Source organism: Rhamphochromis longiceps, linkage group LG19 (assembly GCF_057381845.1).
Source record: "Rhamphochromis longiceps isolate RC_006_pf linkage group LG19, R_longiceps_female_GT1.1, whole genome shotgun sequence".
Lineage (NCBI taxonomy): Eukaryota > Metazoa > Chordata > Actinopteri > Cichliformes > Cichlidae > Rhamphochromis > Rhamphochromis longiceps.
In genome coordinates, this window is record NC_140575.1 from 560,235 (window position 1) to 585,204 (window position 24,970).

The 24,970-nt window shown below is 43.0% G+C and overlaps 1 protein-coding gene across 1 annotated transcript; it reads left to right on the top strand.

Moving 5' to 3' along the window:
• The first annotated feature begins 228 nt into the window (after nt 1-228).
• LOC146645968 (rab3 GTPase-activating protein catalytic subunit-like) lies at nt 229-23,169 on the top strand. Its single transcript, XM_085392183.1, has 19 exons — nt 229-267; nt 335-402; nt 1,155-1,228; nt 2,783-2,875; nt 3,016-3,188; nt 3,285-3,372; nt 3,797-3,885; nt 4,029-4,201; nt 9,129-9,183; nt 9,486-9,854; nt 10,592-10,729; nt 12,654-12,881; nt 13,623-13,719; nt 16,462-16,565; nt 17,365-17,480; nt 17,778-17,880; nt 18,649-18,722; nt 20,003-20,091; nt 21,466-23,169. The coding sequence occupies exons 1-19, from the start codon at nt 229-231 to the stop codon at nt 21,582-21,584; spliced, it is 2,289 nt and encodes a 762-aa protein (XP_085248309.1). The 3' UTR covers nt 21,585-23,169.
• Nucleotides 23,170-24,970: the final 1,801 nt, after the last annotated feature.

Below are 24,970 nucleotides of genomic sequence, written 5' to 3' on the forward strand. Positions count from 1 at the left end.
ACACCCCTGTGTCATGTGACCTGGCAGGAGTAGCAAAGCTGGACTCAGACCTGGCCAGGCAAGTTCAAAGGCAGCTGTGGTAGAGAGAGTATATGGGCTCAAATTGTGGTCATAAATATTTTGTACTTGTAAATCAGGATTTGTGTGTGTATGGGATCAGAACGATGCCACCTTGAAATGAAACCGAAAAAAATATTGAAACTGAAAAAAATATTGAAACAGAAATAAATGTACAGCGCGGCTGCAGTCACGGACAAACTTGCATGTGTCTGTTCGGGAATGGCAGATGCTGAGAGGTCCAGCGTTTACATTACCGGCTATTTCAAAGTGACAGCCTGAGGTGTTCTTCAGTAAATTGGACTACCAGACAGGAGGACCTGAGGCCCCACCGTATTATTTTCGGTAAGTTAAATGTGTGTGTAAGCTAATCCGTAACTTAGGTCCTTAGGTGAGCACTCGGCTGTCGGGGAAACTTGTTTTGTAAAGTTCGTTTAGCTAACCCGTGCAGGTGAATGAATTTACCCTGACTAAAGAAATCAAGAGAAACGCACCGGGCTGCTCAGTGACTAACCACGGTTACTGTACTTTCTTTATGAGTATTATACTGTAAGAGCAACAGGCTGGACTCTGCTTCTGCTCCTGTGCAGAGCTGATTATTAATAAGAAGCTCGGTATACAGACAAGGATAACACAGTACCCGGGCTAGAAAGACAACTCCAGTTTGAGGCGCATGTCCTCCTGACATTTGGTGTTTGTGTTAACGATCCAATGGAAAAGCTTTGATGGGAGTGAGCTGTTCACTTGCACTATAGCACACAAAACGCTGCGCTGAGCACTGAGTGTTGCATCCGTGTACACACTGCATTGCTTCATATTTCACTCATAAAGTAGGAAATGGGTGGAGCAGTTTATTAAAAGGGTAAACGTACATGGGTTTGATTGTAAGGCCCAAACAGAGCTGGCACAGGTCTAACAAGCATGAAGGGACAAACTGAGTGTGACATAAGGAAATGCTTACATGTGTAATTATCTTGATTACTGGTGAAGGACTACGTCACATGTAATCAAACATGACTCATTACTTATAAAAACCCTTTAACTAAAAGTGTATCAGAAACTCTCCTCTACTGTTTACTCTGTTTATCACCCAACAGTGACCTCGACCCTCTTCAAGCTCCTCACTGGTCAGTTCGAGTCAGGACGGCTGAAAATCCTCAGTGTTTACTGGGTAAGTTAAGCTGATCAGTGGGACACTCGGGGACAGAGACCATGATGCTTTGGGGCAGACCACAGAGGTTTTACTAGTCAGTACAGATTTCAAACACACCGCTACATACAACATTAAGGTCAGTGCATTAAGTGCACTGACCTTAATGTTGTATTTTTCTGGTTGCTAATACACTTGGATCCATTACAAACATACACATTGTTGTGTGATGTGTGAAGACTTTTTATGGCTTTGTTTTTTGTCCAAACAGCACAGAGGAAACTATTTCTAAGCCAAGAGGCTAAAATTCATGCATCAAATTAGGGGTGCAACGATATTCGTATCGATATTGAACCGTTCGATACAGTGCTTTCGGTTCGGTACGCATATGTATCGAACAATACAAAATTTGTAATTTATTTTATTAACTTTCTTTCTGACGATGCTGTCTGTGTTGAGCGCTCAGTGAATCTGCGTTCGACTACTCCGCCTAGGCTCAAGAGTGCAGCCTAGGCGGAGTAGTCGAACGATTCCTCTGACATCGTCTTATTAATTGTTAGCTTACTATGCAAACATGACAAGTGAAATCTCCCGCAGCTTAAACATGTGAGAGGTTGATCGCGCAGAGAATCGCTGAGCTTAATGTGAGTGTGTGTGTAAAAGCAGCAGGATATATATATATTTGACTACGATGACCTGTATGACTGAGAACCTTCACAGACAGATATATATTTCAGTTCTGCTGAGCCAAATAAGACAGGTCAGGGTGAAGAAGTGACAGCCAAAGAAAAGCTTACCACAAAACGGAGAAGTTATGACAAATCAGACTATAAGGCAAAAAGAAAGTGCAGCTTTATGGTTTCATGGACAAAAGAATTTCTGTGGCTGCAATATGACGAGCTAAATAACCAGGGCTGCACATAAGTGGTCCGCAGGTGCGCATTCGCTGTCAAAATAAAAAACACGTACAAGGGTTAGGGTTAAATTTAAAAACTGTACTTTTGAGTTAAAATATATATTTATAATTTTAATAAATGACAAATTAAAAAGGCATGAACATTTTTTTTGTATCGAAAAAATATCGAACCGTGACACCAAAGTATCGAACCGAACCGAACCGTGAATTTTGTGTATCGTTGCACCCATGCATCAAATGATACGCAGCAGATAAGACGGATGTAATCAAGCTTCCGATAGAAAGAACATAGTAAAGGACAAATAAAGTGTCTTTTTTTCCTCATTGTTCTCTGTGTGGGCCTCCTACTTCCTCCCACAGTCCAAAGACATGCAGTTAGTGGGGACAGGTTCATTGGGGCTCTAAATTTCCCACGTTGTGAATGTCTGTCTCTGTTTGCCCTGCGACAGACTGGCGACCTGTCCAGGGTGTGCCCCGCCTCTCATGACAGCCCCAAGCACTTTACATGTGATGTAAAGTGGACTTTTCTTTTGTTGCCACGTCCATGATTTAGAAAATGTTACACAGATGTTGTCCTGCTTCGCTGTGCTGAAGCGTGTGCTTCATGAAAAGTTTGAATAAGAAAATATCAGGTCAGTAACTGTTTGTGTTCCCTGTAGGTGAGGCTGTGACAGAGCTCTTTAAACTCTGCTGTAGGACTGAGTGTACAGAGGAGATTCCTGGAAGAGGATACGCTGAAGATGAGGGCAAAGGTCAGGTTCCTGGCTTTACTTGTTGAGTGACCATACTGCATTCTGGAAACGTGCGTAGCTTACTGGGAGATCTGGGCATCTGTGCTGACCCGGGCCTCAGCAATTGAACAGAAACTCTTGGATGTGTTTGTCGTCTGTAGAAAACAGTGATATCAGCTCTGCTTTGTCCAAGCTGACCGAGCCAGCAGCAACTGTGCCCATTTCCAAACTGTCTGTCTCCAACATGGTGCACAGTGCCCGGAAGCACATTCGCCGCCATCGACGCATCGATGAGTCGCCCCTTAACACCGAGATACTCAATTCTGTCCTTCTGGTAAGAGTTAATCATGTAACCTGTTTAAAAGGCATTAACTAGTCGGAGTTGACTAATACTTGACTGAGTTTTAATGGTTTCAGCTCATTTTATGAGGAAACTGATTCTGACAGAAGAGGTGTGGATCCCGTGTTAGGAGACGGTGAGCGTGATATTCAGAGCAGCAGAGACCTCGGAGCGTGTGGTAGTTTGACTCGTACTGATGTGGCTCCTCTGCTTCTTTTCACAAACAGTTTTTCCTTCCTGGTTACTGTTGAGCCCGTCACACTCAGCAGCTCGAGCTCGAGCTAAGACAGCCTTGAATCTTAAAACTACAGCCGTAATTGCATTTATGTCTTAGAGTGCTGGCCACAGATATTGATCCCATCTGACAGCAGCTCAGTAAAGCACAAGAGCGTCATCTTAAACAGGATATCAGGCAGCGTTCTTATTTTTATTGTCTACTTCTGGTCACATCCTGCTTTTGCCACTGAGCGATCAGCATCCTGTGTTTTATCATGAAGTGATGACTACGTGAGCTGCACTTGTTTAATTCTTCTAACATCTATAAAACAACAGAGTTTCTAAATGACAGACTTATTTATTTGTGTTTGTGTCTCTGTTTCCAGATGCTGCTGTGGAGAAGTCTGACTGTAAGAATAACACTCAGCTGTCCAACTCCAGTGGGACATCGGAGCAAGAGAAAACCTCTGATTATGTATGTTTGCCTCTTCACCACTCGCACACTCAAGGTTACACTCAGGTCAGGTCCAATATAAGTTTCAGAGTGAAGACAGGCTCAGTGCTGTCAGTACTTTGTCAGGATTTTTATTGATTTCATGGTCTTTTCCCTCGTTGTAGAACCTTTTCCACCAGCTGAAGTCGGCCCCCAGTGACAGTCTGACCTACCGTCTGGCTCTGTGTGTGTGTCTGTTCAACTATTACTACGGTGGGCTGCGGGCTGTTGGACACCTCTGGCAGGAGTTTGTCCTTGAGTTGCGTTACCGGTGGGAAAATAACCATGTTATTTGTGGGTGGGTACCTCACAGGCTCGTGCTGCTTTGATTTTAAAGATGTCACACATATTAACATTTTCATTTTATAGCAGGTAAAATAAGTATTGAACACGTCAGCAGTTCTCTAAGCAAATATATTTCTAAAGGTGCTTTGATGTGAAATTATCACCAGATGTCGGTAACACAGGGACATTAAACACACAGACATTTATTTATTACTTTATACAAATGTTGGTGATGACAGTTCATGGCAGCTTCTGTATGGAGAAACCAGTCCCATCATTGCTCATGACTTTGACCCACTCACCACACAAACAGTCTATAAATCCCGAATGCTCCGTGGATCCTTCCCACAGATTCAGCTCAGGTGATTGGCTGGGCCGTTCCAGCAGCTTTACTTGATTCCTCTGAAACCAACAGTTTCCATTGGCTGTGTTTGTGATCATGGTCTTGCTGAAACATCCATCCTTGTTTCATCTTCATCATCCTGGTAGATGGCAGCAGATTTTAATCAACAATGTCTCCATTCATCCTTCCTGGAGTTAGATTTAATGGCTCAGTCCCTTTTGCAGCTTGTTATAAGGTTTTTATGCATAAGTTTTCTAAGCAATCACACATTTTTTTGGGAACATCAAAATCATAATGCTCCCACCTCCAGTGTTGCTGTGGTGTTTTTGGGATGCAGCCACCCAAACACGGTGTGTTTACAGCATTCAAAGAGTTTTGCTCTTAACAAAGGCAGTCGCACTTTTCTCCTCTCCCTTAGCTTCCCTGCTTAGCCTCTTGTGTCCTTGTCTAGTCTCGTGTTTTTTGTATTACTTTTCCCTGGAACAGTCTCTCACAGTCTGTTCTCTAAAACCTAAAAGAGGAATTATGGATTGGATCAACTGCTCCCTGAATGCAATTGACACCCCTTTCTCAACGAGAAGTCTGGGCTCGGGTGAGCCTGAGTGCTGAAGATATCTACCTATTCGGAACCATGGTAACAGGGTTCTGGCTGATCGGAGCTGGCTTGGCCCTGACTTATGGAAGAATTAAGAAAGCGGAACCGGCTGTTCAAACCCCCACAAGGCTGCCCGCTGGGATTCAAACGATGGGGAGAGGCGTGAGTTTCTCAAAATGGGCTCATTGAACGCAGCATGGATAAGATCTTGGAGAACGCACGGCTGCTGTGAACACTCAGAATAAGACTTCTGAGTGCAAATTGGATCACATCTTGGAGAAGCTGACTGCGGTCGTTACTAACTTGTTATTTTCTGTTATACTGCGAGAGTACTGTTGCCCGCGAAGGGTTGTTGTTGGTGTGGAGAAAAATGGCGTAACAAATAAAGCGCTGGGAGTGAGACTACGACGTCGTGTCTTTGAGTTCTCAGAATCGGCTCTCTGAGCACAAGAATGACAACATCACGGAGCGCAAGTTTGATAACATCATGGAGAAGCTCACGGCTCTCCAACGGGAGATTGAGAGACCAGTGTCGGAGTGTTAGAACAGCTTTGAAATTCATATGAGCTGTTCGCACTAAAGTAAAAACCTCCATCACTTATGCGGATACCCCTTCGGCCCCAGCCGTGGGCTCAAGGCTGGAGCCGAACAACAACTCCCTGATAACGACTGTGTTTAGACTGTTCTTCCCACTCCATGCAAGGCCACCTGGGTTGGCTGGAAGACTGTTTACTTAGCCTGGCAGGGAGGAGGACACTGTCTCAGCTGAACTCTGGACACGCAAACGCTTACACAGACATATATACACATGCAGATGTACACTCCTCCCCCCTCCCCCTCCAAACGCCTTCGACGCTTATTCCCCTCCGATGCTGACGGTGGATCAAGGAGACCAGCGCACGCAGGCCCGGATGTACTGTCTACACTGGCTGTCTCTCACCCTTTACCCATCCCTGTTGCTTGTCATGTGTTTCATGTGCAGAGGTGATTTTTTCTGTTCTCAGACTGATCTCCCTGTTGGAGCTCAGTCTGGGGGGAGTTGTTTTTTTCTCCTTATCTTTCCTCATGTGGTGCATTTTCCATTGTTATACCTCTCTGACCTGTCTTCCCCATGTGATGTTTGTGTCATGTATGTATGGTCAGAAGGGTAAGATGGCGCTGGCAAAGGTCGGCAGCCTTAACCCAATTTCCATCGGGGTCAGCCTTCAGGATCAATAAAGTTTTATTGAATTGAATTAAGTGACCAAACTATATTAAAGTTAAAGCGTATTGTTGTACCTATGCATTACACTGGAGCAGAGCTTACATACATTCTTACCTGCTTACACTCATCATTCATTCGTCAAACTGAATAAAATAGCAATAAAATAGGGTGGCTGCAGCTCAGGCAGTAGAGCGGTTCGTCTACTGATCGGAAGGTTGGTGGTTCAATTCCTGGCTTCCCCCAGGCTGCATGCCAAATATCCTTGGGCAAGATACTAACCCCAAATTGCTCTCCGATGCGTTCATCGGAGTGTGTGTGTGTGTGTGTGTGTGTGTGTGTGAGAGAGAGAGAATGTTACTTAGAAAGCACCTAGAAAAATGTGCTTGTGCGAATGGGTGAATGCACAAGTTGTGTAAAGTGCTTTTAGTGCTCAGAAGAGTAGAAAAGCGCTATATAAGAACCAGTCCATTTACCATTTAACCAGAGGAGTATTGCACTGGTTGGATGGCAGCAGCCATGGAGGGAGGGTGTAATTGTCCCGTGTTATGCTGGTGTTTTGTATTAGATGTAAGCTTACATTTGGCAGCATTAGTGAACATTATACTGAATGTTACACAGGAGTGTCTCAGGTAGGAGGGAGGCTCACTCGGTCCATTCACTGAGCTTAGTGTTCAGTGATCGATGGTCCAGGGGAAAAGCTGTTTTCTTAGCCTGGCTGTCCTGTTTCTTGAACAGGTGCTGTCCAGGATGAGATGAGATTTGATTGGCTCTCCTGAGACAGCGAGTGCTGACCATGTCCTCCAGGGAAGGAAAGGGACAGGCACTATTCTTCTGTGCTGTCTCAATGACCCACTGAGCAGTTAGCATACCAAGCTGTTAGCAGTAGGTGGGGACACACTATGGTGCTGTGGTAAAAAAGCCACCAAGACTTTCTTCTCCAGATGGTTCCTCCTCCTCCTCAGCATCCTGAGGTGGAGTCTTTGACTTTGGACCATGAGAGGTCCTCAGCTACGTGAGTCCCCAGGAACGAGGACACTCGCTGAACACAGTCTGCTTGATGTGGAGAGGAACGTGTTTCCCTCTGCTGAGGTCACATCTCCTTAGTTTTGATGGCGCTGAGCAGACGCTTGTGTTCATTGCAGCAGCCTGTCAGGTTTTTAACCTCCTGCCTGTTCGCCGTCTTCTCCGCTGATGATTGTCGCATCATCAGCAAATGTAACGATGGTGTTAGAGGGGCAGGTAGGTGTGAACTCATGAGTGTACAGGAGAGCAGGCAAAGACGCCTGTGGATACTTTATGAATGCAGATGATAATATTCTGCCAGCGTTTCACAGACTTGTTCAGCAAACTTTAAACACACTTCACGCTTCTCTTTTTTTCTGTGGCTCTTGCGCACATATTGTTTTCTTTGAAACAGTCGTACCTGCTGATTCCAGGCCTTTCTGTGGCTCTTCATAACTGGGCCTTGACTCTTCTGATAATTCTTTTCACTGGTCTGTGTGAAATCTTGTGGGAAGCACCTGGTCGTGGCCCATTTATGGTGAAATAATATTCTTTCCACTTTACCAAAAGTGCGCTGGAACCTTCAGTAGTTCTACTGTGACCACTGCCACCAGCATGTTTTGCAAAAGTCTTGAGAGAGCTCGTTGTTTTTACCCGTCATGAGACGTTTCTTGTGTGAAACCTGAATAATGAGACCATCAGTTGGGACTGAACCAGCTGATAGTTGATTTGATATTAATTGGCGAGGTCTGTGACGAGTTACATGACTCTTTGGTGGCAGGACTCCTGGGCTGGAGGTGCGAGTCCCACTGAGTCTGTGGATGTTGTTGGACTGTCCTGGTTTCCCACCTCGGGATAAGCAGACTACAGTAGCGGTTTCCCTTTCTATGAAGTGGGACTAGGGGCTGTGCTTGAACTTGGGAATGATACTCCAAAGCCTCCCTGGAAGTCTGTGACTGGGTCAGTTCGTTAGTTGAACCTGAGGTTGAGGATATATTTTCAGCCCTGGAGCTCCTCTGTCAGATGGTGACGGCATACAAAGTATCTGGTACCACTGTCCTCTGTGTGCTGCTGCTGTTGGTCCATCAGCTGTGGAGAGAGTGAAGAATAACTGATAATGAAAAGTTGTTGTTCTCGTTGAACTCTGTTATTGCTGCTTTATTCGTGGCCAACACTCAGCAGATATTGGCACCAGCCGATTTCAGTCGGGATCTCAAAGGACTTCGTGGAAGAGCAGAACCTATTTGCAGACATTTGTGGGACCTCGTTAGACTGTTGACTTGGACACAGACAGAAGACAGAAACACATTTTGAGACCAGAGGAGATGGATCTGTCAGAGCGGGGGCCCCCAGGCTGTGGAGTGCTTTGCCTCCATCATTATGTTGCCTTGATTGCATTTATTTTTATAAACAGCAGCTTGAGACTCATTTATTTAGCCTGGCTTTGAACTAGATTTGTGCTGTTTCATATTATTGTGAAGCACTCTGTGGTTCTTATCCTGTGCCATATAAATAAAGTCAAATGCTGGATGTCTGTACTTTGTCCAGCTGAGCCGACACTTTAGAATCGGGCTTTGGTCTTGTTGTCAGTCATGTTGGATCTCCGTCCGTCTCTAATAACAGACAAATGACCAAAATGTAAAAATCCAAGTACATAATACCAGGCACAAAAGCCCCTGCAGTGTTTGTGCCGTGCTCTAACTAAAACTTTGCTTGAAATTGTTTAAGCAGTATTTGTTTCTCTGTTAACACACTGGTGTTCACTCATATCCATCTCTGTGCTTCCTAATCTGCAGGCTGGCAGGTGGAGCTCCTGATCTTCGCTGTTGTCTTTTGCATCAGAAGTTCCAGGTAGCCACACAAAGTGCACAAAGATCAAGGACTAATCGAACGATTTAAAAGACAAAAAACAACATCATGCACATTTGTAGACTTGCAACTTTAATTCCAGTGGTTTATCAAAAGTGTTGTGTTAACTTTGATAATTGGAACGATGTTTAGGTGATAAAGAGAAAAATGAATTCTGAGAGCTGATGCTCAGTGTGATACAGCATCTTCAAACTCCCAAACACCTGTTTATGTCGTGTTGTCTGTTGAACACAAGTAGCAGTGTTATGTTTCCATGTGTGAAAAGAGTTTTTGTTCCTGGACAGATGCTGAATTGTTGTATCGAAAGGAAGAAGGCCAGAGATGAATCTCACAAGGTACCCGAGGGGAAAGAAAAGGAACACAGGGTCTCAGGTGCCTGCCAGAAGAGCCGCCAAGGACCAGAGTGTGCAACCAGTGCTTCCAGTTCAACAAGAGAGATGTCTCAAGGAAAATCCTGGGACTCGTGGAGTGACAGCGAGGAGGAATTCTTCGAGTGCCTGAGTGACCAGGGCGAGACTGAGGCGACACAAGCTGAGGGCAGAGCTGAGGGCAGGCTGCACCCCTACAACAACATGACTCTGCTCAACTCTGCAGAGCCTCTCTATGTTCACAGGTCAGAGTCACTGCCTCACTGTGCAAACACATCATATGCTGTTATTTATTCCAAATACAGCATGTTGAAAATAATAGTCGGGTCACATGGGGTGGAGCCTATCCCATACCATAGGGCGAGAGGCGGGGTTCACCCTGGACAGGTCGCCAGTCGCAGGGCGAACACAGAGAGACAGACAAACATTTAACCCAGGGGTGGGCAACTCCAGGCCTCGAGGGCCGGCGTCCTGCAGATCTCACCCTGTGTCAACACACCTGAATCAGATGGTTAGTTCAGCCTCTGGAGAACTTCCACGATAAGGATAAGCTTTATTTGTTGGTTGCCTGCAACTGAGATGACCTAATCGACCATACATACAATGTACAAACTTAACATTGGGGATACAGGTCAGGCTAACTAGCAACAAAGGATAGCCCTAACCCAAGACACGTTGAGGAGGTAATTTAGCCATTTAAATCAGCTGTGTTGGATCAAGGACACATCTAAAACCTGCAGGACACCGGCCCTCGAGGCCTGGAGTTGGACACCTCTGATTTATGCTCTCATTCACACCTGTGGGCAGTTTAGAGTCAGAGTTAACCCAACCCCACTCGCTCCATGTTCAAAGACCTGCAGTTAATAATTAGAACTAAAAGAAAGCGGTTGTAACAGTACAGAGGCGACCTTTGTGTGACAAAACCATGAAAGCAGATCTCATATAAGTGGTTCACAGAAATGTTATTAACCTCAGCTGAAGCTGACTGAGTCTGATATCTGTGCATCATGTTTCATTTTCAGGAACCTGCTCCAATGACAGAGGACCTGTTAGCAGAGCAGTCAGAGGTACTGACCAAACTGGGCACATCAGCTGAAGGTACCCACCTGCGTGCTCGGATGCAGAGTGCCTGTCTGCTATCTGACATGGAGTCCTTCAAAGTGAGTCGGACACACTCTGGGTCAGCTGTCTCCTAAGTTTCTTAGTGCTTCCTGTCTAACATCCACACTTAGACGGACACATCGGAGAGCAGCTTGGGGTTAGTATCTTGGCTATGGGGCGATTGTGGCTCAAGAGTTGGGAGTTCGCCTTGTAATCGGAAGGTTGCCGGTTCGAGCCCCGGCTCGGACAGTCTCGGTCGTTGTGTCCTTGGGCAAGACACTTCACCCGTTGCCTACTGGTGGTGGTCAGAGGGCCCGGTGGCGCCAGTGTCCGGCAGCCTCGCCTCTGTCAGTGCGCCCCAGGGTGGCTGTGGTTACAATGTAGCTGCCATCACCAGTGTGTGAATGTGTGTGTGAATGGGTGGATGACTGGTTGTGTAAACCTAGGGACTAGTAAAGCACTATACAAATACAGGCCATTTACCAAGGATACTTGGCCTGCAGACTGGAGGAACCAGGGAGTGAACCACGACCTTCTGATCAGTAGATGACCTGCTAATGAGCTACAGCCACCCGTTAGCCTTTAGCATTAGCCACATGTTGTGGAAGTTTTCCATTAAATAAAGCCTGCAGACGAGCGGTAGCTAACATTCTTTAATCAAAACAAAGAACAGAAAACCAAGCTTGGTGGAGAGCCTGCATGATCGCGGGGCAGACGGTCAGCAGAGTCTCCCTGAGCCTAGCGTGGCTCTCAGTTAAAAAACCTTCTTCAGGAACAAAAGGCAGTGCACCGCTGTTTCACACCTTAAGGTCCACACTCCCTTGCTGCCTCCCAGAGTCCTCGAAGAGACAAAAGATTCTTCCTGTGGAGTTCTGCTTCCCCCCAACTTCCTTACCAGACTCCCACCATCTGTGTAACTGCATGAGTGTGAGACATGCTAAAATCCAGTGGCACCAAGGCATTATACAATAACATAATATGAATAATACATAAATAAAAGAAATTCTTATACACACATTAGCGTCAGTGTGCCCTCGAGTTGCTACATGTCTGCTAGTTTTACTGTTCAGGATGTTTTGTGTGTGTGTGTGAACTGCCTGCAGTGAACATAACTGTGCAGTCACACACACACACAGTAGTCACAGAGAGTACCGCTGTGGTAGGGTGACCATAAAGAGGACACTGGGCCCAGTCATGAAGAACTTTAATAATACTGTTAGCTTAAAGAAAACGACGTCTTCTCTGTGCAGTTAATGAATGGGATATTAATGAATTAATAAAAAATGTCATGTAGGCTTTTACAAGTAAACTAGTGTGAAATAAGAGGACTGTTGATCAGCCTACGCTGTGGAAAGCTGTGACTCTGTCACTGACACGTGTGGCATGATGGATGCAGTCATGCTGGGAGAAGCTACGTGAGTGCAGAAACCTCTGATCACCAGACGATCACGTGGTCGTCAGTTTTCAAACAGCTCATTGCAGTTTTATAAATCATCTTCAGAGGTTATTTGAACCTTGTCTTTGCAGAGACCTGCAGACCTGAGGCAGTAATGCAGTGATAATGACCAGCACACAGTGTAAGTCATGCTGCAGCTGCCCTGAATCTACAGTGTTGGTTATTCCCACCATGTCTCTATGTTTCTGATCCAGTGTGGACGAGCTCTTTATTCAGTCTGAACTGGTTTTAATACTAAAATACAATTGATTTGTTATTCATAGATTTTCAGATTTACTCTTACACAAAAAAGTAAAACATTTTTGTTGCCAGATCACACGTATTTACTTCCAGTCCTGAACAGAAGGAAATCGTTTTGATGCCTAAATGACATTTTATGTTCAGTGACAGCCTGGTGTGCTTGGGTCCATGAATGCAGTGGTGTCGTGAGTGGGCCCTGCTCGAGTCGTCAGTGCCAGTATGAGGTGTCAGTGAATATATTTACACATTACTTCATTTAAAGTACGAGTTTGTGTCTCTGTCCACAGGCAGCCAACCCCGGCTGTGTCCTGGAGGATTTTGTGCGCTGGTATTCACCTCGGGATTACGTAGAAGAGGAAGTGGTCGATGAGAAGGGCAACACGATGGTGACGGGGACACTCAGTCCCAGGATGAAGATCCCAGGCAACATGTGGGTGGAGGCTTGGGAGACTGCCAGGGTCACACCTGCACGACGCCAAAAAAGACTTTTTGATGACACCAAGGAGGCCGAGAAGGTCTGAAGCAGGTCGTTCGTTTTGCCGCATGCGTGTTTTTAAGCCAAACGTGTTTACTAAGTGGATCACAAAGTGTTTTCATGAATGTTTCTGCTGATTTTCAGGATCAGCTTCTGCCATGGGACCGTTTTGGCTCATGTATGTTGGAGAAGTCAGTTTAACACAGATCTGTGCTCACAGACATGTTGAAGCATTTTCACATGTTGATGAAAAAGGATCTGATGCTGTCACACACAATGTTTAACTGACACACAGCAGCTCTCTGTGGTGTGATGGTGTTAAATGAAGAACAACTTTAAACCAGCTTCTATTAATGATCCGGTCGGCTTTATGGGAAAGGGACAAACAGTAACTGGGGTTGTTTCCTCACCCAAAGAGGGTCCTGGATTTGGACCCGGGCAGGTCCCTGCCAAGCGTTTGCATGTTCTTCCTGCACATATGAAAGCAGAGCTCGGCGCTCCAGTTTGCACCATCACTGAAAATGTTGCCTGTCTTTTAAAGACATTGTTTATCCAAAAAGAGAAAGTTAAAAATAATGCTCACTGATAGTCTTATGACAGATTTAAAGATCTGGGTATAACTGGTCCCTCTGTGAATAACCATCATAGAGAAAGGTCACCGTTTATCTGGAGTCTTCTTCAGAGGCAGCCTGTTGGCTGTGCAAAAATATTCTGTTGATCTGAAAGAGCAAAAGGAAAACAGAAGCCAGGCAAACTAAACTTTTTGGGGGTTTGTCTTTAGGTTCTGCACTACATGGCGATGCAGAAACCTGCAGACCTGGCCCGTCACCTCCTGCCCTGTATACTTCATGCAACTATTCTGAAGTTGAAGGAAGAAGGTAAGTCCTCACCGTTTGGTTGAAAAACACGTTTATATGAAATAAAATCAGGGAAAATAACTCTAAGCCCACAGCAGGTAAATTACAGTAAGACCGAAATACAAAAAACTAAAGATATTAAAATAAGTACTAAGAAAATGAAATGCAACCCGAGATGTTAATGGAGAAAAAAACCAGAAGCTGCATGAATAAAAAAGTAGAAATCTTGGACGCTGCCAGCATAATGCACAGGCTTTTGACGGGGCTCGCACACAAACACAAAGCATAGGATGAAGCATCACCAAATATGTTTCCAAACCAAAGAAGATAAGATGAAGCATACCTGCGCAGCGGTGGGTGATGAGGAGAGGCCGCAGCGTGTCTGTCTTAAAGTGCAAGTTTGTGACAGTTTAAAGCTTAACAAGCTAAGACGCCAAATATCCAGAGCACAAAGACAAGTCAGAGGGCTTTTTCAGACACACACTTCTAAACCGTCGTGCTCAACAGTGTCTCTGCTAAAACTGCGTCTGTGTTCTGCCCCTGTAAAGTTGCCTATCGAGTGCTTAATGATAAGGTGCATGCTAGCTGCTTTCCTCTGCAGGTGGATGAAGCCACTGATAGTGACAAAGGAATGACTTCTCTGCAGACAGGCTCCTGCCAGAAACGTGAGGACTGTGTGGGGATGTGCAGACGGGGGCGCGACGGCTGGGAAACGAGGAGGGCTGCAAGTGGATGCACTGTATGATACACGCTGGCGTCTAGACAGCTCAGTCCTGAGCTGAGTGATGTAATGACTGATTGCATCGACACAGTCATTACATCAAAATACAACCCCTTTTTTTCGGCACTGAAACGAAACAGGCTCCGCCCACACAGCCGTTCTGTATCACAGCTGTGATGCAAAAAGATTTGGGCACCACTGGTATAGAGTGACTGAAACCCAGAACCTGGAAGTGTCCAGTGATGTGAGGGTAAAGGACGTCTCACTGTGTACTTTGGTGCACAGATGAGTTTGTGGTCGGTTCAGTGAATGCAGCCCATGAGCTGCAGAAAAAGCCCAAATCCTGAGCCCCCCAAGATTTGGGCTCAAGATGTGTTCTGCACTGCAGGCCCTTGGACTCCATCAGGGTTTGGGCCAGTTTTGAGCTCTTATAAGTATCAGAGATGGACACGTGATGTTTTCAGGGCTGCGTAGGCATGATGGGTAGAACATGACCCTGGAGTTAAAATGCAGGTAAATGTGATTTAGTTTGTTTACTCTAACTAGCTACCCAACCCTCACTGTGAAAGGAGCCTGGAAAGTTTCCCCAACATGAATTTCTTTCAGTCAAGTTTTCTCCAGTAATGATCAGAAATCAGATAAAACCCACTCTTTATTTTATTCTACACACAATAAATTGATAATTATTCCAGGATACAGAAAAGTCTAGATTTCGTCTTCAGACTGTCACATCTGGAGCAGGGCATAATTTGATTTGGTTTCTAGAAGAAGCTAAAGATCTTTCAGTCGTGTTGCTGTTGTTCCCTGACACCTGCAGTGCAACCATTAATTTAGCTAATGAGAATTCACGTATAATTATAACAGGTCTTAGTTTCTGGATCGTCTCTAAGTTGACGGTATACTGCTAAGACCAGTTCTGAGTCTAGAGACAGCCAATGAGAGACACTAGTAAGGACATCACTGAGGAGAGTTTTCTAGTACTTTGGAGAAACCTCAATCAGCTAACGTCCTGCTGTGATACTCAGACCTTTTCTCTAATTAAACCAGAAAGCTAGTTTTCATTTATTCTGTAATATCCCAGAATGTTTCAGCAGGTCAGAAATGCTTTGGTGCATATCCAGGTTGTATGCAAATTAATTCTGATTAAGTCTGGACTACAAAATACAAAACATAGCAACAATAATGTCCTCGTTTCACTTCTTTAAAAAATGTATTTTGATCTTATGACACTTACTAAAAGCTTTACTTCCAGAGGTTGACAGAGACGCTCCGTGCTGATAACACGTGAATGTGTGAAGGTTTGTATCATATCTATCTAATAGACTCCAGTTTGTGCATGTAAATGGAGAGTCCTCTTCACACACTGAGGTTATTATGGAGTTCCACAGGGTTCAGTGCTAGGACCAATTCTGTTTACATTATACATGCTTCCCTTAGGCAGCATCATTAGAAGACATAGCATACATTTACACTGCTATGCAGATGACACCCAGCTCTATCTATCCATGAAGCCAGATAACACACACCAATGAGTTAAACTGCAGGAATGTCTTAAAGACACAAAGACCTGGATGGCCGCTAACTTTCTGCTTCTTAATTCAGATCAAACTGAGGTTATTGTACTCGGTTATTGCAGATGGCCCCGCCCCTCCCTGAGCCTGGCTCTGCTGAAGGCTTCTTCCTGTTTAAAGGGAGTTTTTCCTTGTGCCAAAGCACATGTGGGTATATTCCTGGACAAAAGGCTTAGTTCTATTTGCAGATGTGTTCTGTGATCCTCTGAAATAGCTGGATTAATTAACTCCAATAATAATCCATCAAGACTTTGTGGATATGTTTTAATCTCTGTAAAGATTATTATAAAATGTTGTGAAGGTTTTGTTTATTTCAAAAGGATCTGTATTAGTAAGATAATAGTTTGCAGGTTTACTCGATTTTAGGCTTTTTCTCATGTTAACAGTAATTGAGGTTACAAACGTGGCAGGTCTTTCTTTTAATCACAGCTTTCTGTCACTCTGGAAACACTGTCATTTCTTCTCTTTCAGAGTCTGCTGAAGATATTCCATCAGTGCAAAAAACCATTCAGCAAGCTACAGTTCAAGCGAGCAAGCTCCTGCAGTCCCCCAACCAGGACTACAAGAAGTTAGAGGTCAGTGAAAACTCGACCGGACTTTCCACAAATGATTCAGTTTAAAAGAAAGTATCATTAGATTCACCCAAAAAAGTTTTGTTTTTAAATAAATTATTGATTGATTGTTAACTGTGTTTTTGTTGTAGTTGAGTATGTGCTGTACATGAGGTGTACGTAGACTGGACAGTGTGCACCATGGCTGAGAACTTGGCTGATAATTATTATGGCCATTGATGGTTGAACCATGAAAACAGGGGTGTGGTGCAGTGGGATTGTAGTGGGAGCTGGAGTAACAAACTCCAGTGCTTCCTCAGTGATGGCTAACTATTTTCTAAACCTAGGTAATTCCTTCGGCTGTTCCCACCTGGGCTCAAAGCTTTTATACTCTGCTGATATCGGATGTGTTTATCAGTGATCGAAAACAGAGACTGAGATTGTTATTATTGAGTTTGATCACACGTTAGGTGCATTAAACACCTGCTTTAATACTGTCCTAAAGTCTGAGAACAATCATCACTTCTTCACATATAAAAATGTTCTTCTCACTAGCACTCAGTATCCATACAGCCCCTTTTCTTTGAATAACACTGTACAGCTGCACAGCTAAACCCCACCATGTTAGTTTTGCTTGATTGGACAGTCTTGTTGTGTAAAAGCATTCTTGGCTTTCTCAAAGTACATTTAAGTATGCCATGTATCCACTGTGACTCCAAACACGCCTTTTACACCCCGAGACTCAGCCTATAACGTTGCCACGTAGTCTTGGGGTCTCATGCTGTCAGGATTGAGCAGACAGTTGTTCTTGTCCTGTGTGCAGGATTTCATTAACCAGCTGCTGAGCATGGAGACAGTCATCACTCAAGCTCGCTCGCTCAAGGCCAAGTTCTCCGTTCCTGAGGACGACAGCGGAGAGGCTGCTGATGAACTGAAGAAGTGAGTCGCAGAGTTTGAGCTGCGCTCACTGACAGCTTTGTTTGTGCTGTTGGTAACATGTAACAGTCTTCACCGTCACTATAGATAGTTAGTCAGTAACAGGTTGTCACGATGAATCTGTTAACGTTTCACAAAGACGGCGTCTGAAGGATCACAGTCAGTTCACACGTTTCTTTCTCGCTCATGTTGGTGGTCTTATTTTATAGTTTTGGTGTCTTCAGGTTTTACATGTTCTTATTTAAGTGTTTTGTTTTGTGGGAATATTGTAACATTTTCCACATTGTGTGTTGTCTCTAGGTTTGTGAGCTCCCTGCTGGAGGAACCAGAGGTGGTAGTGACAGGAGCAGGCCAGGGCCTGGCTGGCAGTATAATCCACGGACTCTTCATCAGTGCTCAGAGGGTAACTCTCACTCTGCCTCCGTGTCCTTCCCACGTCTTGCTGTCAGTTTCATGTATACAGTCATGTATTTGTCATCTATAGAGACATCTTTAGAGGTACACACACACACCAGTCAACCACTTATTCAATATCAGCATCAAGAATAGGTCGGTGTCCCGGTCCTAGAACAAGACATGAAGTCAGCGCTGTTTTATTTATATATGCTTCATGTAGATGAAACTGGAAGGACGTGGTCAGCACTGATGTAAAGACGCGGTGTTTTCTGTCAGTGTCAGGAGAGTCTGCTCTATTGTAACGTTGTTTCTTCCTGAAACACACAATTGCTGCTGCTGTGCTGTGAAGCACGTTCAGAGCTATAAGAACCAGTCTGTTTAACTATCAATGAAAAATGAAGAATTATCAGTTTGACTGTGTGACAATTCTGCAGGAACAAAGTTGTGCAGCTCTCTCCACAGTGGAGCAGATCTCCTTCCTGTCTTTGACGCTTCTTTTTCTCTTTCTGCAGTAACAACTATTAATGTGCATTTGTATATGTTTACAGTGTTAGCAGAAACAAAGCTTTGGTGGCCGTGACTCCAGAGATGGAGCCGAGTATCTAATCGAATCATCGGTTTGTTCTTTAAGCCTTAAAAGTGTCCATGTGCTCCACACTGGATCCCAGATTGACTCTGATGCATCAACTGGAACATGAATCCAAAATCCTGCTCCTCACATTCAAGGTCTTAAATAATCAATAATAATTTCAACTGTATATTTGATGATTGTCAGCACAAAGAGGGAGAGAGAGGAACAGAGAGGGAGAGAGGGAGATGCAGAATGAGGACAGAGATGAACAAGAGCAGGTGAGACTCACATGTTAGTCAAATGGTTGTTTACCAAGAGTATCACCGTATCACAGGTCCTCATGTATCTCGTACCTAGTGTTTCTTTTTAGGTTTGTTATTTTTCAAATTATATATTTATTAAGTTCTGCAGCTTGTTTGCACAACAAGGCTGAATAATTATAAAATTTTCTCAATCTAAATAGTGGACTTTGGTAGAATTAAAAAAACAAGTGTAGTGCAGGTCTATGATGATTTTTAGTGCTGCTATCATCTAGTTCTGATTCTGGTTCTGTCTTTGTTAAATCCTATATAGTCCTGATTTTGAACTGTTGTAGTCCTGTTTTAATTCCGGATCAGTTCTGGGTCTGGTTGAATCGGGGTTTAGTCCTCGTGTCTTGATACAGCCTGACTTTGTTCTGCCTCGCTGCTTAATTAAAAAACTAGTTTAAGGTGTCCTGCACATGTGATATATATTTTCCCCTATATGAAGTCATTCTTTTTTGAACAAAACTCAAAACTCAGCCAATTAATCTTTCAGTCATTTCTAACCCCCCCCCCCCCCCCAAAAAAAAAAATACATCCCACATGCATAGGGCTAAGCCCCGGGTGTTTCAAATGTCTGGCTCCGCCTCTGGTAGAGAGAGTATATGGGCTCAAATTGTGGTCATAAATATTTTTTACTTGTAAATCAGGATTTGTGTGTTAGGTGAGCACTCGGCTGTCGGGGAAACTTGTTTGTTTAGCTAACCTGTGCAGGTGAATGAATTTACCCTGACTAAAGAAATCAAGAGAAACGCACCGGGCTGCTCAGTGACTAACCACGGTTACTGTGCTTTTATTATGAGTATTATACTGTAAGAGCAACAGGCTGGACTCTGCACATATTTAATAATCAGTTCTGCGCAGAAGCAAACAGCTGCATGTTTTCTGTCGCTTTCCACATGTGGAACGACATTAACGCCAACTTTTAAAAACCTGGCACTTCAGTAACCCCTCATTAGTCAATAGCTACGGATTAAATAGCAAAGCCCGATACTTATGTACTGAAACCAACTACTTCCGCTTGGCAGCTTAAGTTAAAATGTTACATTTTCCCCTGATTATTATTATTTTTTTTTTTTACTGAGTTTGTTACAAATATTCAGGTTAAACTGTCCAAATTATTTTTAATGAATTATGTTCACAAAGTCACATGTGCAGTACTCTGTACAGCTTGCATCCTTTAGGACAAATAATTTGAAACATTAATATTTCTTGTTCAATACTGAGCTGATAACACCTCTGTATGTTGTGACCAGGATGCAGCAGCAGACTGAACCTCGACTGAAACCTGCTCCATCATCTCATCTTTGCAGATGTCCATTTATAAAGCATCACCAACTCAAAGGTAAACATGATATTAGAAAATGTGTTAGTAAGGCCTTTAAAACAAATAAAAAATAAACAGCTGTCGGCAGAACTGTAGGACTGAACAACTTCAGATCCCGAGTGTGTGAGGACGGAGAAGGATCAGCTCTATTTCAGATTTGAGATAAACTTTATATTTCAGTTTGTGATGATTCAGGAGCTGTCCTCAGATTCAGATCTCAGCACCACCCAGTGACAGCAGACAGATCATCTTATATCTTCACTCTTTGTAGTAACTCCAAAATTAACTGAAGAAAACAGTACAAAGGTTAAAGTAAGTAAGTAAACTTTTCACAGATAAAGATCACAAAGTGCTTTACAACACAGAAAATGGGAATATAAAAACAATATAACAGTAAATAAAACAATGTAAAACAATAAAACTATAAAAACAGCATAAGAAGAAATTCATCCATGCTTTTCTAAATAAAAATGTCTTCAGCTGTTTCTTAAAAGAATCAATGGAGTCCGTGCAGCGAAGAGACAGTGGGAGAGAATCCCACAACCGTGGTGCCGCCGTCTGAAAGGCCCGATCACCACGAGTTTTAAAATGAGTGCGTGGTACCACCAGCAGTCTCTGATCTAATGACCTTAAAGCCCAGGGAGGCCAAGACTGGAGTGATATGCGATCTTCTCTTGGTGCCTGTTAAGAGACGTGCTGCAGCGTTCTGCACAGTCTGAAGACGATTTGTTAAACAAGTAAAAAGGCCGTTACAATAGTCTAAACGAGAAGAAATAAAAGCATGAATAATCATCTCAAGTTCAAGCTTTGATATCATTAGTCTGAGTTTAGAAATATTCCGTAAATGATAAAAACAGTTTCAGACCAGCTGCTTAGACTGCTGCTCGAGCGACATGTCAAATATGACACCGAGGTTTCTAAGGCTTGATTTTACAGAAGGGTCTAAGAAGCTGATATGCTGTCTGATTTCTGGGACCATGTGGTCTGGAGCAATAATTAGAGTTTCTGTTTTATCAGAGTTTAGTTGGAGAAAATTGTCATATAACCATTTGTTGATTTCTGTCAGGCAATTACTTAAATTAGACAATTTATAAAACTCAGACATTTTGAAGGAACAGTATAGTTGGATGTCGTCAGCATAGAGATGATAGGAGATATATTTATAGCGCTTAATAATTTGGCCTAGGGGAGATACATAAAGTAAAAAGAGAATTGGACCCAGGACAGATCCCTGAGGTACCCCACACGGCAAAACTGTTGATTCTGACGTGACATGATTCATGCAAACAGTAAAAGATCTCTCAGACAGATATGATATAAACCATTTTAAAACAACACCAGTAATCCCAAACAAGTTCTCGAGTCTGTTTATCATGATGCTGTGATCTACAGTGTCAAAAGCAGAGCTGAGATCCAGCAGGACCAGCACGGTGTGCTCTCCAGAGTCTGCTGCCATCAACATATCACTGGATACTCTAAGTAAGGCCGTTTCAGTGGAATGCAATTTATGAAAACCAGACTGGAAAGTGTCCATAACAGCATTTTTATCCAGGAAATAGTTAAGTTGTTCTAGTACTACTTTTTCTAAAATTTTTCGATATAAAAGGCAATTTTAACTTGTAATTCTATGTTATAACAACAACTTCAGTCATCTATCGTCAAACTGATATAGAACAATATGTTGAAATAACAAACATCTAGAATTACATTTTACAGTGCACAAAGACATAAACACAAAGCGTTTATGGATCACGGATCAGGATCAGTGAGATGTGGCTTTCTCACCCGACAGCACGGACACGGTTGTGGCTGAAAGCCGACAGCTCGCTGATTCTGATCCGTCGGCCGGTCCGCGTTTTGTGTTTACGCCCTTTTTGCACTGATTCTGAAGCTGCAGCTTTTATCTCTGTCCAAACAATATTGACTGAACTGTGGTGTAATCTATATGGATGTACATGCATGCGTCACTAGGCGGCAGTACTTACCCACAAACAGGAAATGGGTTGGCACGTGAACAGCCACGAGAAAAACTGCATTAAAGATTGTTGTTGCTCCACGTTATCACTTGAGCAGGAGTTTTATTCAAGAGCCCAACACAACATGAAGCAGCAGCAAAAGAAGATCCAAACTACGCTTCACATAAACATCGTCATGGATTCACTCTGACTTTTGCTGTTTCGCTTCGAGCACGATAAAAATCACACTTCATGCACAGCTCTCTCGCTCTCTCTCTCTCTGTGATGGATGCATGCAACCACACAACTGAGATGCTTGGTAATATTCATTTGGTCTTTTGTCTTATGTTTACGTTATGCTCTAAAGCTTCTGTGATCATAAGTTAACTAATTTGATATTTTGAGTTTACCTGTAATGCATGACAGCACTAAGCTATAGCCCAAATGGTGGCATAGACTTTGCTTTGCATTGCTTGTTATTTTATATAGGTATGTTATATTGATTATATTTCTGCTCTTTCGGAGTTACCTGACCTCCGCTCCAGTCCTTCCTGGTTTGGCTGAAAGAGGAGGCTGAGGGTGGAGCTGGTTTAAATGCAGAAGCCAATAAAGTGGACTGGACCATCTATTGTGATCATGCAGGGGGAATGGGGTTCTTCTTGAATGATGGTTAGCTGTTATCTCTTTAGTTTTCACCTTTGGTGTATATAATGGTTTATTCATTTGCTATATAACTGGAGCTGTTTCTCATTTGGGCAGGGCAGTTTGTTGAGTTATGTTTTTGTTAAGTGACTTTTGAGTAGCATTCTGTTAAGTTAACCTCTTTTATGGGCCCACTTGGTTCCTAAAAACTTTATTGTTTGTTATTTTGAATTTTTGTAATCATGTTGTCCTTTTTGGGCGTATAATAAAACCCATTTTTTTGAAGATTACATTTGTGCCTGTGTTCCTGGCTGCTTGGATCATAACACTCTCTCTCTCTGTATCCCGTCTAAAAATCTGTTTTCTGCATTATTCGCTTGCTTGTTACGCACAAGTCTACCACTGTTTACAGCCTGTCGGACGCTGTTTGTTTCCTTTCACTTACTTCCAAAAAGAAAGCCTAATTTCTGCTGTTAAATACTGAACATATTTAAACTTTTTAAAAATTAGAAACTTTTGCTGTGTCTCTAATCCAACCTCTGTAACCTTGTTTCACTTCAGCAGCATCAGGTAATGTTCAGATGTTGATTCATGGTTTTCTTTCGTTTTTGATGTACTGCAGAATATTTTTATAAAATCCAGGGCAGGAAAATCACCTTCATGTTTCTCTGTTTTATCCTCAGCTACTTTGACACAAAGGCCTCTGCTGTGACGCTCACACCTTTGATAAAGTCTGGCAAGTGTCAGCTTTCTTTTTATAGATATAAAAATATGGATATGTAGTGATGCATGATCAGAATCCAATCGTGGAATCGATTCTAGAAATCAGTGACGATACCGAGCCCTAACAGTTACACAATCATATCAAAAGTTTCCACTTTCTCTTTTGTATCAGACACACTGAGAAAATATTTGGGATAAATAACCATGAAAAGAATGTATATATTCAGTTTAGAGGTTTACACATCACATCATTATAATCACAGAGCCTGTTTCACTAGAATCGTCCACTTGATGGCGCAGTAGAGCAAATGAATCATCACAATGCTTCAAACCATAAATCGACCAGTTGGATAGAAGCTTCAGTTCATCACGAAGCTTCATCTCACTAACACTACTCACCAAGTCCCGTTCAGTTATGTTCTTATTATAGTTGTAATAAGAGTCTGAACACATATTTTACCCATTTTACCTGAATTAACACAAAAACAGTGAAGCAGCAAGTTTAACCTTTCACATGTTTTTAAACACAAATGAAACACTATATCATGAATTGCATCATTGTTGATGTTTTTTAATTAGTTTTTTAACCATTATGATCTATTTATTGATTATTTATCACCTGTAATCTATTTCTTATGACTGTTTTTACTAGCAGGCTTTATTTATTGACAGCTATGTTTACCAGGGTTACATAGAGCTGCTCAAAGCTCATTCCTGTCTGGAGAGCTCATAGTGCAGGAGGCCAGCTCGTCCACTAGAGGGCGCTGTTACACAGGCACACACTCACATTCAAACATTTAACAGTAACGTGTGAACGACAGAGACTTTAAACGAGAACCTGAATATGAAAACAAACACTGTGACCACAAACACTGATGACACACTGTGGATGTGACGTCACAGTGGGCAGTTACACACTCTTTAACACACACCTCTCTGATTTCACCTGAACTCACACTTTAATAAATTCACCTGCTGATCTTTATTCACACACGGACCGGGCCGCACCTCCACAGAAGAAAATACAGTCAGATGATCCTGACTTCTCAGCAAAGGTTCACATCATTCATAAACTCATTAAGACAGTGCACCATTTAAAAAATATTTCGGGGGACGTTCCTCCTCCCTCTCTGAACAAGATAGTTTAATAGTTTAATTATTTTACACTGTTACTGATGTGATGTTCTATAAAGTGGTTTTAATAAAATAAAAAAAGAGGCAAAATTTAGTTTGTTTCTTTATTCAACTTTTGAACAGTGGGACTCAGTCAGTACATATTCAGTTAATGCAAATTATTTACACGGCAGTGCACTACAAGCATACATCTAGACTCCACAGTAGCAGGTGGGGGTTTTCTTTTTTGAGGACGGCTCCTTTTACCTGTCACTACAGATGGTCTGTTTATGTTTTGATCAAGAGCCTTTTTTTGGGCAGCTGAAGAGGAGAAGTCTATCTTATGGCCAACCTCTGGCTGTATCTTGGTCATATTACCCAGCAAAACCCAGTATGCAGGTTCATCTGTAACAGTCCTTGTGCCACAGATCAACACTGTTGCTTCTACATTAAACAGAAGAGCA